This window comes from Notolabrus celidotus, chromosome 2 (assembly GCF_009762535.1).
Source record: "Notolabrus celidotus isolate fNotCel1 chromosome 2, fNotCel1.pri, whole genome shotgun sequence".
Taxonomy (NCBI): Eukaryota; Metazoa; Chordata; class Actinopteri; order Labriformes; family Labridae; genus Notolabrus; species Notolabrus celidotus.
In genome coordinates this window covers 16905369-16920315 of record NC_048273.1, presented here as the reverse complement: position 1 = coordinate 16920315, position 14947 = coordinate 16905369, and the positions used below count along the sequence as shown (strand labels likewise).

The window sequence follows — 14947 nt, the reverse complement described above, 5'->3', positions numbered from 1 at the left end:
GCTGTTAATGTTGGGTTTGAACTAGCGTTTAAGACACACTAGCGCCCATCCCTTTCCAGTCGCTGGGGGGTGTAATTACAGTTTTCAATATATCAACATTTTATCATACATTTGTTGTAATTTTTTAGACATAGACAATATCACGATAATTATTGTTTTATCACCCTGCTCTAGTGCCATGCCCCAATAGTCTGGTTATTCCCTTACTTGGCCAGCAGGATAAAGGGAAAAACTCTGCTCTTTATTTTTTTATATGTCCCTGTAAATATGACACAGAATTTGATAAATATTGAATGCCCATATTATCTTTATAGTTCCTATGTGTCCTTTCTGTCTGTCAAGCTTCATACAGCCCCTGTGTTTGTCTCCACAGATATACACAGAACAATCTGATTGTAACTGACAGCTAATTAGCTCTCATCTGATCGGTTCAATGGCATAGAAGCATGGACCATGTTTTCAAGACTATATGGCAGGACAAATGTTTGAATGAGTGTGGTTAGATTTTTTTTCATTCCCAGCATTTCAGGCTGTTGTTTTGATCCCTTAAAGCTGGGGTTGGTAGTCTTGGAAAACCAGCATGAATTTGAATGTAGCTTTTCCTCATGACTCCGTCTAACCCCTCCCCTCCTCCCTCGGAGCTCCTCCAAAACGACGCCCCCCCCCCTGACATGCACGAGCACCGCTGATTCTCGACCATATGATGGTGACTGATTCAAAACCGGTCCTCACCAAAACATTATCATAGCGAAAGTTAAAAACACAAACAAACATGGCTGCTGTTAGTACTCACAACTATCATGCTAGCATTATCCAGTTGTACCGGTGACGCGATATCAAGAGAAAAGTTATAACACATATATAATACTGTAACAGCTCTCCTGTTTGTTAAACATGTTCAGTGTAGATGTTCTTAATTCCTACAGTGTTGACAGTCAGTGAAGGCATCAGGAGAGGTGTAGAGTGTGTAAGAGGGAGAGAGGAGAGGAGAAGTTTTTCATTCATTCAAACATTGATTGTTGCTTTGTTGGTTGGCGTGATCACGGCCGACAGTGACCGGTTATTAAAGCTCAACGTGTTCACGAATCGGCTTGTCATCACTACAGCGTCCGGACGGACGCTACAATAAATATATATTTTCTGTAGGACTTACTGAACGTCATTAATTATTCTGCTTGTTGGTGAGAGTGACTCTGATCCGGACTACAGTCCTGAGCAAAGCACCTCATCATCAGGTCAGAGGGGACAGGCCCGAGGACGAGCGAGAGGGGCAGTAAATAGAGTCAGGGGAAGTAGAGGCAGGAGACGGGGACTCGGAGGAGTGCACGCCGGGGAAATGTACGCGCAGGAGGAGGGCAGAACGTCTGGACGGGATTTGATTGGTTTAAAATTTGGGGAGCCAAAAAACTGTGATTGGTTGGTGTTTTCCCAGGTTTACTCCGGCTGTAGATAGCAGTTTTTTTCACTCTTTTTTAGGAACACATCATGTATTGATTGCCATCAGGACATAAAGATCATTTTAACCAGTATGACAAAAAGTGTATCTAAATCTGATTACCAACCCCAGCTTTAAGTCCCAAGTGCTCTGATTGCATTGGTGGTGCAACATTAATGTATCCTGCTTATACTCTTATGGCAATGGTCTGTTCAGTTCCATTTTTTTTTGTGTTTAGAAAATGTATGACATCCATGTCTTGCTGTCTTTTGTCTTTGTCCTCTTCTGCCTGTCTTCGCTGTATTCCCCCATGGAGCAGGATGTCCCACCCGGGGCTGTTGACTGACAGAAACTTTGGTATTTTAAACGTCTGCATACTGTGCTACACAGTGAGGAAATCAGATCTAGGGCAACAGCTATACCCTCAGGCACAGAGGCTAACCTGTAGGCACACACACACGCACACACACACACACACACACACACACACACACACACACACACACACACACACACACACACACACACACACACACACACACACACTCGCACACACACACACGCCATGATGCCAGCACAGGGAACAGTTATTGCAGTGTGAGTTGCACGTCTGCCTGTAGCTAAGTGCCTTGTGTTGACACAGGCCATGTGTGGCACAGACCCATATAGCCGAGCTGTTGTTTGCTGACTTTAGTCAGGGCCATACTGGCTGCAGAGATAATGGAAAAGGTTATTATGCTTTACAGTCAGAGCCCGTGTCTCTGAGCAGCAGCTTGGTTTGTGTGGATTCAGGTGTCTTTGTGTGGTGGCAGCATGATAACATTAGCACTTCTCATGACATTTGAAAGTGTAATGGCTGGGGTCACACTGTCCAGCCCTGTTTTGCAGGACTGTATGTTTTTGTTTTTCTTAGCCAATCCTCCTGCTTCCTCCAATCACCAATCATTATTAATACATGGATGTAACTAGGGATGGGACTTGAAAAACCGGATCTTACTTAGAACCGGTTCCAATTGATCAATTCCATCGGAGTTTAACACCTTAAATGTTATCGATTCTTCTTAACGATTAATTTCCCAGCACTGCGTCACGTCACATTGCAGTTCGTTGCATTACGTCACACACTTTTCAGGACATCCAGGGCGCACGTTCGGACTCACACAGCCGAAAATCAGGTAGCAGACGATAATGAGGTCAATCTATTGTTCAGTATGTTCAAGTTGAATATGTTCATGTTCAGTCTTGTGCAGACATAGTTTTGGAAAAAATAAAATGGTTCCTTTTGGTGCGTAGGACTGTGTAGAACTTCTTTTTCCCCCTCTAAATAATACTTAGGAATCGTTAGGAGAATTGATAAGGAATTGTATTGATAAGCAGAATCGACAATGGCATTGACATTGATAAAATCTTATCAATTCCCACCCCTAGATGTAACAAATTCAATTCAAAATTTAAACTGGTCTGATACCGAAGATTTATATGTTTTTACCACAGGAAGCTTTCAAAAGAAGTCGCACAAAAAAAAATGTATTTGTTAGATCCAAGCAATACCTACTGAGCCGCAAAACAAAAGTCATTCATTATAGAAGCTAGTCTGTTTCTGAAAACTGAAGCAGTCCTGCTGTTAAGTTATTCTCTGGCCATGTTTCTGTGACTGTGAAGCAGCCTGTTTGTAGTTAAAAGTAAAACTGAGCCTCGTACCGTGGGGAGCAGGCTACAAAGCGACAGGTCATTCCTAACAGCAGCGGGCTAGCTTCCCGTAAGTGCTGCAATCAGATTTCTGATGGTTTTTTACGCCCGCTCAATCATAGTGGGAAAATGTCGATCCCTCTTCCCACCTGACCCATTATGCAGCCTGCTGAGAAATAATGAGATTTTGTCCCTATTTGGGTTTGATGCTTGCTGTGCTCTAACACACAACCAGGCCGTCTGCGGCTGCCTGGGGAATGTAGTGTGGGCAGAATTACAATGAGGGCTAATAGCAGAATCCAGGCTATTTGAGAGAACGATGATGTAGCTTCCTGTATGAGGCCCAAACCAAGGCTTTATGACTTCACACGTGTGGAATTCAAAGCTCAGATTGATCCAGAATGCTTTTAAATGAACATTTAGAGAATGGCAGTGCAGATTTCTGAATGAAGTACTAATTCTGACGAGGCATTGTTGCTGTAAATGAGTGGCTACTTAGTGGTTTTTCTTTGCAGGACTTTGTTTACTTGTGACCTGCTGGGTCTTACCTGCAGGGGTGGAAAAAGTACAAAAACACTCTGCTCAAGTAAAAGAACAATATGGGGTGAGAAGTGAGGGTGGGTTGAAAAGTAATAAGGTCCATGAGTTATGTCAAAGCCCTTTTTTCTTGGCTAATTTTGAAGTATAACCAACAGGAGACCATTACTGTGTGAAAGGGGTTTTTTCATGCAGCACCTATTCAGGTTTTGTTGCGTCTTTTGTTTGGTATAGCACTTTGTGGATGGTATCCCTGCTGTGAGCAAAGACTTCACCATCACCTCTTTTCGACCAATGCGAACTGGGGGGACCCGCGGACCAACACGGCACCCGTTTGTTTTTCTGCCCGCTTGAGCCCGTGGAAGAGACACGTCATGACGTCAGATTTACATGACCGCTTTTCCCAGCAGCGCTAGAGCGAACCTTCCCTCACGATGGACGGCGGACAACGGCAGCTTTTCTCCTCGGCCGACCCCTGCTCTGCCTTGGAATCCATTAGTCTTTTTCATTTTTTCGCTGCAGGACAATGGCAGAAACACGCTTGGTTTGTGTTTTTGATCAGGGCAACCCCGCTCCTCGCCCCTGACGTAAGCAGTTTGCCGTTGTAGACCAGCAAAGATTTGAGGCCGCCCTGGAACCGGTTTTCCCATCTTGGTAGCCGGTTCACTCACAGTCGAAACACAAAAAACAGTTCTCAATTAAGCGCCAGCTCCGAACCGGCCCTGAAACTGCCTCATTCAAAAAGGGGTACATGAATTGTCCAGTTTGCGGGATGGCTTATAAAAATCAGGTTATAGCCTGCTGCGTATCTTACCAAGAGGAGTCAATTTTTCAGAAGTAGTGTTTTGCTGGTGATCTGGGACGGATGAACGGGTGAATGAATTTGTTGTGATTTCAGCATGCATGTTCTTCTCCTCTTCATTAGTTCACCTGATCACTAGGCGGTAGACAGCAGCCGGTCAGCTGGCAATCTCCCTTTAGATGGAAACTTGTATCCTTTCTGCCTTTCACTTTTTTTGTGCAGTAACTTGTGCAATGTAAAATGTAGTCAAGTTCAGTATTTACTCAAAAAAAGCGTAAGAACAAGTAAAAGTGCTGTTTTTTATAATTACACAAAAAAGCTTCGTAATTACAGTAACTTAAAGGAATGAGTTACTTTCCATCCCTGCTTACCTGTAACCCAAAATGGAGTAAACCTAACCAGCTTTTGGAAACAGGTAATTCTTATTTTCTTTTTTATTTCTGCTAACAAAACAAAAGTGATCTGTATAATTCTGATCTACTGAGCAATCGTGGGATAAGTAGAAAAAATGACATCAGACTTTAAAGTCGGCTTTCAAATTGAGGTTCAACTCAGGGCTCTGAGGTTGTATGCACAAGCCAACTGGCTGCTCAAACAGAGCTCCTGCTTAATGATTAATATTGAAAGTAATTTCATAACGAACAAACACAAAAAATCTTCCTGATGAATAATTAGCTATTATCTAGATGACTTAATTCGTTGACAGTAGTCAAATACGCCTTTTGTTTACATTAATCGGTATCCTCAGATGTTTTCTTTCCATTAGAAGTACAAGAATGTTTAACTCACTGAATAGAAAACTTAGAAAACAGAAGCTCGGAGGATTTGGCCGAATGGATAAATTGTGCACCCATGAAGTGGTTGTCCCGGGTTAGGTTCCAGCCTGCGGCCCCCACACACACATATCATTCCCCAACTCTCTCTCTCCCTGTTTCCAGCTCTATCCACTTTCCTCCCCTCTCTAATAAAGGTGCAAAAGCCCCAAAAATATAACTTAAAAAAGGAGAAAAAAACAGTATATTTAACCATTTGTTAAAGATACTGTTGTTGACTTGCCTGTTATTATCTCTCACTAATCGTCTCATATCTGCATCAAACCAGCCTGCTGTCCAACTCCATTCTTCCTCTGCACTGCTCAGCGGTGTATTCTCTCCCTGTCTCTGTCACAGGTGTTGAGTTTGTTGTAGTCCTTGTTGGGATGTGCTCACACATCTGCTTGTCAAATTAAAATCAACAGCTCTTCAATAACCTCTTAAATACCGGGGAATCTAATTTAGTGGAAAGTCCTGGGATTCTCGAGCAGGGATGAAACTAGTTGTAGGAACACATCCTCAAATCAAACGCCCACACAAGCAGAACTTTATTTGAGCCTGTATTTGTTTCAAGTCATCAGGAGTATTTATTTTGAAAATATGCATCACACTTCTGCATGTTGGGAAAATATGACTGAGATGATTGTGATTTGTGACATTAGTCATTTTAAGGGTTTGAACCTAATGTGAAATATCACTGTTTGTACTCATCATCAAATGTTACATTTGCATTTCTGTTCTTAGATTCGCTGACTTGACAGGATTTTATTTCGCTGAAATTTCCAGAAGCAAACACATAATTCAGTTTTTTCAACTGTGACATGTTTCATTATCCTGCTGCATGATATACTGTACGTCTGCACTGGATCAGAGTCATATACATCATGGGAAATTTTAACGATGTGGCAAATCCTGGTTGCACACATGTTTTAAATCACATGTACAAACTGTCCTGTGAGTCAGAATTTTACTGTGATGTTGTAACACGACCAAGAAATTACCTCAATGAGGGAGTTTTAGAGAATGTAGCTGCAGCTCAATCTTTTGAACAACTCATCATCAACTCAACCAGGACTCCTTCAGTGAGATTTATAAATGTTTCTAACCATAAAGTGATCCCAGCATAAGTTAGGTCATGTATTCTCAGCTAGACTGACTGTAAGCGTCAGAGTTAGAACATTTGAGGTAACAACACACATTGGTTTGTTGGTTTGTTATAGTTGTTGTATCATTAAATAGGTCAGCAGCCTCACAATAAACACTCTTTTCATAATTAGCTTCATACATGGGGATAACTTCTGATTGCTCGGGCACTTGAGAGACCTTGCAGATGCACAGACTGAATGAGTCAGCGTTTTGTGTGTAACGAATTTAACCAGGGTGTGTCTACATCAATTTTCTATCTAATTGAAGCTGTGGGTGGGTTAGGTTTGTGTCCACCCTGCCCGTTATTTCACATAGATTAATTAACACAACAGTGGCTTAAAACTCTGTCAGAAACAATGGGTTTTTGCATCTCTAGTTGTGGTCTTGTTTCATCAGAGTTTTGTGCATAGCGTGTGGTTATTTCAACTTCAACAGTTTCTTTGTGGTGACCTGCTGGACTGCGCCATGTTAAAAAACTGATGTCTTCTTGTTAGTCTCTTCTCTCAATCTGCTCTCTGTCTTTGTCACTCTAAACTTGTTTCTTACATTCTCCCTCTGGTGTTTTTCTCTTTGACAGGCTTCATCGCAGCAGCTGAAATTCACAACCTCTGACTCCTGCGACAGGATCAAGGATGAATTCCAGTTCCTCCAAGCACAATACCACAGGTACAAACCAAAACGCTCAACATGCAGGCAGACACACAAATGTGCACGAATACCAAGAAGACACAGTTAAATACCACAGGCTGATTAGTGTAGCTCTTTGTGATGAAGAGAATGTCTTCAAGCTACACATGTATGTCAGAGTGTTTTCCTTTATTGAACACAGTAGAAGCTGTGTTGATAAACTGCAGACTGTAGCTGCAAGAACTATAATCTGCCAGAAACATCTTAATGTCTGGCTTTTCAATACTTAAATCAAATAATGTTGTCGCATTTGGTCACACTTTTGGCTCGTTTCCACCAAGCGGTCTGGTATGGATCAGTACCGTTTGGTATGGGTCGGATCGGTAACACCAGATCCTGTTTGCGTTTCCACAGCCAGCTGTGCCCTACTTGGTGGGCGGCGTGTAAGCCGGATGCCGATAGCCGCATCAGCTATGTAAAAGCGTGACGTCATGGCAGCGCGACACAGTGTACCCTGCTAATAAATGCAACAAAGAAGAAAAGCGCGAGGCAAGTCTGCACCTCCACGGTCGACCATGGAATGCTGTTTCTTGACGCCATTTTCCAAACAAAAAAAATTATCTTCCCGAAGTCCACTGGAGATTTAAACATGGCGGGGTTATGTGTTCTTTATGAACTCCGTTGCACGGGAAGTGACGATTCTTTCGACCAATCAACGGACAGCAGTGTTTCTAGCTCCACCTTCTGGGGTCGGATCGGTATGTCTGGCACCCCAACAGAAGGGTACCAAAAAGTGGAACGGTACGGCTCGGTAATTTGGGGACCTGTCCCGGTTTTAGTCAATGGAAACTACAAAATGCATACCGTACCGAGATGAACTGAACTGAACCGCTTGGTGGAAATAGGGCTTAAGAAACAAGCTCACTTTAATTTAACTGGTCTTTAAATGTCTAACCAACTTCAAGGAAGTTTTCTGAACAACAATATTAGCCCTGCATTCAAATGAAGACAATGTGTTCTTGGATTATAACCTGTGTAACATCTTGTAAGTCTACCTCAGCTCATGCTATAAGTGGGGCGCTGGTGGCCTAGCGGTCTAAGCCCCCCACATTCAGAGGCTACAGTCCTCGTCGCAGGGGTCGCTGGCTCGATTCCCCACAGGTCGACCATTTCCTGTATGTCTTCCCTCACTCTCTACTCCCCATATTCCCTGTCTTTCTTCAGCTGTCCTATGGAATAAAGGCAAAAAGCCCCAAAAATATAACTCAAAGCTCATGCTATAATGTGGGGAATGTAGACAAGCACAGAATTCAGTAGTGAAATGTGAGGTAGCATCAAAACACGAGTTAACTTATAACACATTATTGTGAAAGAACTCACAAAAATGTGTTAACTGTGTCAAAAGAAAGCCTCATTTTGTTATAGAAAGACATAAAGTAAAGCATTGCAGATAAATAAAGTTGTACCTAAGGAACATCTCTGTAGTTTGCTGTAATCAAAAGAAGATTTCTGCCATTATTCCACTGTTTCTCACCTCTGCCATCACTCTTCACACTGAGGAAACAATGTTTCTTTACTCATACCTAAATCAATCTCGTTTACCCTGGGATATTGATCTTCCTTTACAGCTTAAATACCGCTACAGTGCCAGAAGTCTGAGGCACTTCCAAAGTACACGGTTCGACCTGTGCTGATCTGTTTGATAGCAGTTATAAAGAGAGGGTAAAGAGAGGGGACGCCACGGGGTCTGCATCTCAGAACGAGATCCTCTCTTTGTGAAAGTGGAGTCTTTGAAGCCTGCCTTCCTTCCTGAGGAGGTTGGTTTGTTCCTCTGTACCTGTTCTCCCCGAACCTTCCAGAGGCTTGCCTCTGCTGCGAACAGAGTCGGGTGAAGGCAGATGAAAGCCTGGCAAATTGTGTGCAAATTCCCTGCTCTGGTCTGATCGCTCTTGTTTGTGAGGGAATCTAAAGGAGCTATAACACCCTGCACGTCTTCTTCCTCGCCTTTGGTTATTGTAATTCCCATAACGGTGAGCAGCACCGTTTAACCCTCTTCAGAGAGCCAGGGCGCAGTTGAAAGAATACCTTTTTTGTCTGAGCGTACAGAACATGCATACAGTGTCTATTGACTCAGGAGGGGGGCTGGGATGAGGCGGCGGGCTCGGGAGCCACAGACGAGGCTTTGTAGCTCTCTGCTGCTGCGCTGTGCTTGTCTGTTGCTGAAGCCTTTAAAAGGCAAATGTACCGCAGGCGCTCCCCTGGGTACAGTAGCAAGCATTGTAGCTGTCGCTGTCTTCCTCTTCCCGCCCCCCTCTCCTCCTCTTCTCCCACCTCTTCTCCCCTCCCCTCGCTCACATGCATAAATAGATCAGGGAATACATAAATCAAAATAAAGATGACAGCAGGAGCGATTTAGAGACGGAAGATTCGGCAATAAAACTCCATCAAAGTGTCGTTTGAGAGCAGCGGTGCAAGCCTGGGGGCTGCTGAGCACCAATCAGAGGAGGCACAAAGCCAATCCCAGGTAGGCTGGCAGCAGGGAGGCCTGTCGTCATGACAACCCACCACACTACCTACGCATGTACATGGGGATAGCGGGAAGGGTTTTATGTAGGAGGGAAGGGGAGCGTTTTGGATAAGTGGAGTCTGCTCGTATACAGAAAAGGACTGGCCATCACCCCCAACAAAGAAGTCTTCCTCTTCACCCCCCATGGCTGCTGAGCAGGTTTCATATCTGTTGCATGTCACGGCATATACAACCATGATCATTCTATGAGGTGGATTGCCAGTGACGGTGAATTTATTTGGCTCAGTCCAAGCACCTGCCACCTGCAGGTTTTCATCAACCTGTAATGTTCAGTCTGGGTCTGTTCACCATTTTTTCTTTGCTCCATTAAAAGATGATCCTATAGAGATGTGGATGCAGAGGACAATGAAACAGGAGTTATCTGTTAAGTGTTCAACAAAAACTGTAGTTTCAAGCAAAACTACAGTTTTTACTCAGAATAGTTGAGTGTACATTTCTGTAGTGGTTATCCGTTGGTCAGATTTTTTTTTATCCCTGAATCATAAGGAAACATTACCTTGTCCGGATTCTGATTGGATAAAACTAGGGGTGGGAATCGCAAAACCGGATCCGACTTACAACCGATTCCAGTTGAACAATTCCATCTGAATTGTACACCTCAAATATATCGATTCTTCTTAACAATTCATTTCCCAGCACGAGGTTAGGTCACGTCACGTTGCAGTACGTTGCATTACGTCAAACACTATGCGAAGGAAAACTCGTTCACCAACGAGGAAAAATGGAGAGAAAAAACACTTTTCCTCTCCAAATTCAAAGTATTTTCCTCCGGGCTCCAGGGGTTCGTCCGTACTCATGCGGCCGAAAATCAGGCACAGAGAGCGGGTAAAATACCTCCGCGATGACCCCCGGAGGAAGCATTTCTCCTCTCCAAAATCAAAGTCTTTTCATCCAGGATTGAGGGGCCACATCTGGACTCACGCAGTCAAGAATGAGGTCAACCTATTGTTCAGTATGTTAAAGTTGAATATTTTCATGTTCAGTCTTGTGCAGACATAATTTTGGAAAAAATAAAATGGTTCCTTTTGTTGCGGAAGACTGTAGAACTACTCTTTTTCCCCTCAAAAAAATACTCAGGAATTGCTTGGAGAATTGATATAGAATTGGATTGATAAGCAGAATCAACCATGGCATTGACATTGATAAAATCTTATCAATTCCCATTCCTAGTCAAAACCTCTTCATTGTTATTAATTCTGAACAGTAAGAGCAACAACAGGGACAACCACGTCATGTCACATGAAAAGATCTGCGAAAAGGAGTCCGGCACATTTAGTTTATGATTTCACCTCTTCCTGTTGACAACATGGGAAAAGTGTTAGTCCTCTAACTTTGTCAGATAATCAATGTTTGTTTTTCAGGTTTTGAAAAATGCAGAACCGGGTCCTCAATAGAACCAGGTTTCAATCCCCATCTCTAGTTTTATTGAAGTAATGCCCATCAGTAGCAAACTTCAAAATCCAGAGACTCATAACACTGCAGGTGCTGTGAAAATAGTAGAAAAAGCATGTATGCTGACATTATTGTTCCTGTGTAGCACCGTGTTCAGTCTGCCAGTTAAGACTAACAGCAATGAAGATTCAGCCGGTGCTGTAATCGAGCTGTCATTCCTGCAGACAGCCGACAAAGAACATCCCAGCATAAATATACACACACCATCAAACAGGTTTCAGACTTATCCTAAATCTGAAACTATCCACCGTGTGCCTGCGCATATCTTTATTTGATCTGAGTCTTATCCAGTCCTCACATCGGATGATGCCTCCTGAGACGACAAGATGTAACTGGCTGCTTCAATCAAACGCATGGAGGGGAGTACTTTTTCTTTTTTTTAATCCCCTCTGTCTTTTCCATTTGACTATCAGGGTGACTTGTTGACGCGTCCTCCTTTGTCCTGTCGCCTTGCGTGACATCAACACTGACATGATTTCGGCTAATAGCTGTCTCACGGAGTGGGTCACGGGAAAAGCTCTGACGCTATATTTAGATTTTTTCACTGCACTGCCTCCTCTCTGATTTAAGAGGCAGACATTTTGGCGCATATCTGTAGTTCAGGATGACTCCAGCCTTTTCCTATCAATCGACACCTTGTCAAACACCGCCACTGACTACCTAAAGGTGAGCCTGATGGCTGCCGCAGTGATGATGATAAAGATGGTAATGGTAGCAGGGATGATGACAATGGAAATGCTGTGGATGATGATGATGATGATGATGAAGGTTGAGGCACTGATGAGGGCTGAAGTGGGGGTGAAAGTGATGACAGTGCCGTTGGTGAAAGTGGAGGTAATGATGATGAAGGGGGAAGAAGTCACATGGTGTCAGCACTTTAGAAAGAGGACTGTCAAGCTGACTAACAAGATCTGACTCAATGTTCGTCTTCTCTCTCCCTCTCTCTCTCCACCTCTCTCGCTCACAGTTTGAAGCTTGAGTGTGACAAGTTGGCCAGTGAGAAGTCAGAGATGCAGCGCCATTATATCATGGTAAGTGAAGATGTGTACGTGCGTCTTTGACAGATGTTACGTTTAATATGTTTTGTGTTATGTGAATACTTTTTTATTTTCTTGTTCCCTCTCAACAACTACTGTCTGTCTGTCTGTCTGTCTGTCTTTTTAAAGTCTCTTCCTTTGGCTCTCATTTGAAAAATGTTCTCTTAAAGGCAATTCTGGGTTATTACAACTCAGATCTTGTTTTCAAAAGTTTGGCCATCTGTTCAATGGACTCAAAACATTGTTCACCACAACAAAAATGCTGAGATCTAGAAATGTAGCAGCACCACTCAACACTACACCATCTGGGTAGGAAACACAAGCTGTTCATTAGTAATAGTTGTTTGAAAGAAAACAAAACAAAGTGTTAACACATCTCAAAAATTACATCTTCAGTTGAAGTTCACCTTTGGTGAACCAGAAGAAAATGGAGCAGTATCATCAGGCTCTTGCTTTAGTTGAATTTATTATAACCACTTTAATCATGTTTTTTTTGTCAGATAAAAAGTGTTTTCAAATACAACAAACTCAAATTACAAGTGTTCAGCCACTCCACTCTAACACAGGACTTCCACCAGATCCGTGTCTGGTCTCCGTCTCTGATCTGCTGCGGTCCGGCTCTGTGCGCTCTCGTCCGTCAACACCCACTGGTTGCATTTTCAGAACGTAGCACGGAGCAAGACCGCCGGACAGCTGGAGTCATGTGACCAAGGTTTTCCCGCGGTAATCACTGAATCAAGGATTCTCCTTGTCTTCTCCTCATCCATGTTGTCTTTATCGTCCTCTGAAAACCTCTGACTTGATGACTCCAGGCCTGGCTCCGCTCTAAATGACATTTTGTTGTCATAGTTAAGTTAAAAACTATCCAACGATAACACAGAGTGTTTTATTAAAACAATTAACTGGGTTCTTATTTAGTTTCGGTGCCTGACTTCCTGCTTTGTGCTGAGTTGATGCGTCATGCTCCAGCATCCGGAAAAAATAGAAGTCTTGCGTATCTGATCCATTGCGTTCTGACCTGCTGGATCAGAGATGCAGTCCGAACGCAACGGAGCGGATCCAGTGGGGGTTAACAGATTGACCAGAATAGAAACCTATCAGATCCTGTGACGGATCCGAGATCCGAGACGGACCTGGTGGAATTTGGCCTTAAATGAGGAAACTACAGCATCTGCCCCTGTTTTTATAAATGACATTTTATCAGCATTAAACCAACAGGAATTCAAGTTCCCAGGATATCATTAAGGAGTCAGGGTAAAATAGATCATGTTATTGACAGGTGGGTTGGTGCAGCATCTGCAGTAATACGGGCATTGTACCACAGAGTCATGGTGAAGAGGGAGCTGAGCCCGGAGGCAAAGCTTTTGATTTAGCAGTCCGTCTACGTGCCAACCTTCACCTATGATCATGAGCTCTGGGTAGAAACCAAGAGAATGAGATCACAGATACAAGGGGTCGGAGAGAGTGGGCTCAGCCTGAGAGATAGGGTAAGGAGTTCTGACAACCGGGGCAAAGCTTAGAGGGGAGCTGCTACTCCTGTGGATTGAAAGGAGTCAGTTGAGGTGTTTCTGGCATCTTATTAGGATGCCTCTTGTGCGCCTCCCTTTGGAGGTTTTCTGGGCATGTCCAAATGGAAGGAGACCCCAGGGTAGACCCAAGAGCTCACTGGAGGGCCTCGGAGCGCCTCGGAGCACCTCAGAACCCCACTGGAGGGGTAGAAACATTTCTTAAGGGAGGGATGTCTGGCTGAACTTGCTGGCCTGCTGGCCTGCTGCCACTGTGACCCGGCCCCGTTTGAGCAAAAGAAAATATACGAGTAGTTGACTGGATTAAATCAAGAAATGATAATGCCTATGGAGCAAAAGCAGATGCCATTGAGTTCATTACAAAGTCCTGAAGGAAGTCTCAAACGTCTCAGAATCTCCCTAGGAAGCAAGAGGTCTGATTGGAGGGATGGGCAAACAAATCCTGGGGCTGTTTTCTACAGACATCTCTTTTCAACATAACTGTGATCATTTCTGGCACTTATCAGTGTAGTTGTGTGCCTAAGTCTTATCAGACCTCAGCTACAGGGTACTTAGCCAGAAAACTCTGCTTTTTCATACTTTTTTTCAAGCTTTAAGAGATGTTTTCTGGCAGGTAGTGGTGAAAGCTAAGAAAGTAATAAATTAGGTTCAAGAACAGGCATTTGAAATGTGTGAATTGGTTCAGAACAGCTGAAGATGGTATTAACAGTTGTTATGTGAATCTGCCCACCCAGCAATATAGATCTGTAAACCCATAACTGAGACTATTAGACGCTGTCTTTGTTTATCTCTGTGTTTCTATAGGAAATACTGTATATGTGTTACTCCTCTCTGCACATCCCCTTTCATTTCCTCCCTGTCCAACCCATCTCTCCACACATACACACTCACCCGCCCGCTCTCTGCTCCACCTCAGGGCTAATCTCATTGTTGCTGGCCGTGGCTGTGTAGCCGTCTGATGTTTTGCCTCTAATTGATCCTCTGACTGGCTTTAATCTCATCTAATCTGTGCCGCCGCACTGCTCTCTCCACCATCAGCCAGCCAGCAGGCACACACATTCGCACAAACTCGCATACACTCGTCCTCCCTGTTTATTTCGGGCCGGCATGAGTGCCTACAAATCACACACAAACACACACACACAACCACTCAGACACTGGCTGAAAGCAGCTGTACACACACAAAAACACACAGTGACGAAAAACCAAACATGCAAAGAGATATAGTCAAAAATAAAAAAGATGAAACGTGTTTGAAATGAAGAAATGTCCATATTAAGGTGTTGCTTCAAACATT

At 43.5% G+C, this 14947-nt stretch overlaps 1 protein-coding gene across 2 annotated transcripts in view; it reads left to right on the top strand.

Moving 5' to 3' along the window:
• Positions 1 to 14947, top strand: part of tle5 (TLE family member 5, transcriptional modulator) — a 58088-nt gene that overhangs the window by 21671 nt on the left and 21470 nt on the right. For both annotated transcript variants that reach the window (XM_034710403.1, XM_034710393.1), the window contains exons 2-3: positions 6999 to 7087; positions 12055 to 12118. In XM_034710403.1, coding sequence (XP_034566294.1) covers positions 6999 to 7087; positions 12055 to 12118 — 153 coding nt within the window. The remainder of the gene's footprint in view (positions 1 to 6998; positions 7088 to 12054; positions 12119 to 14947) is intronic.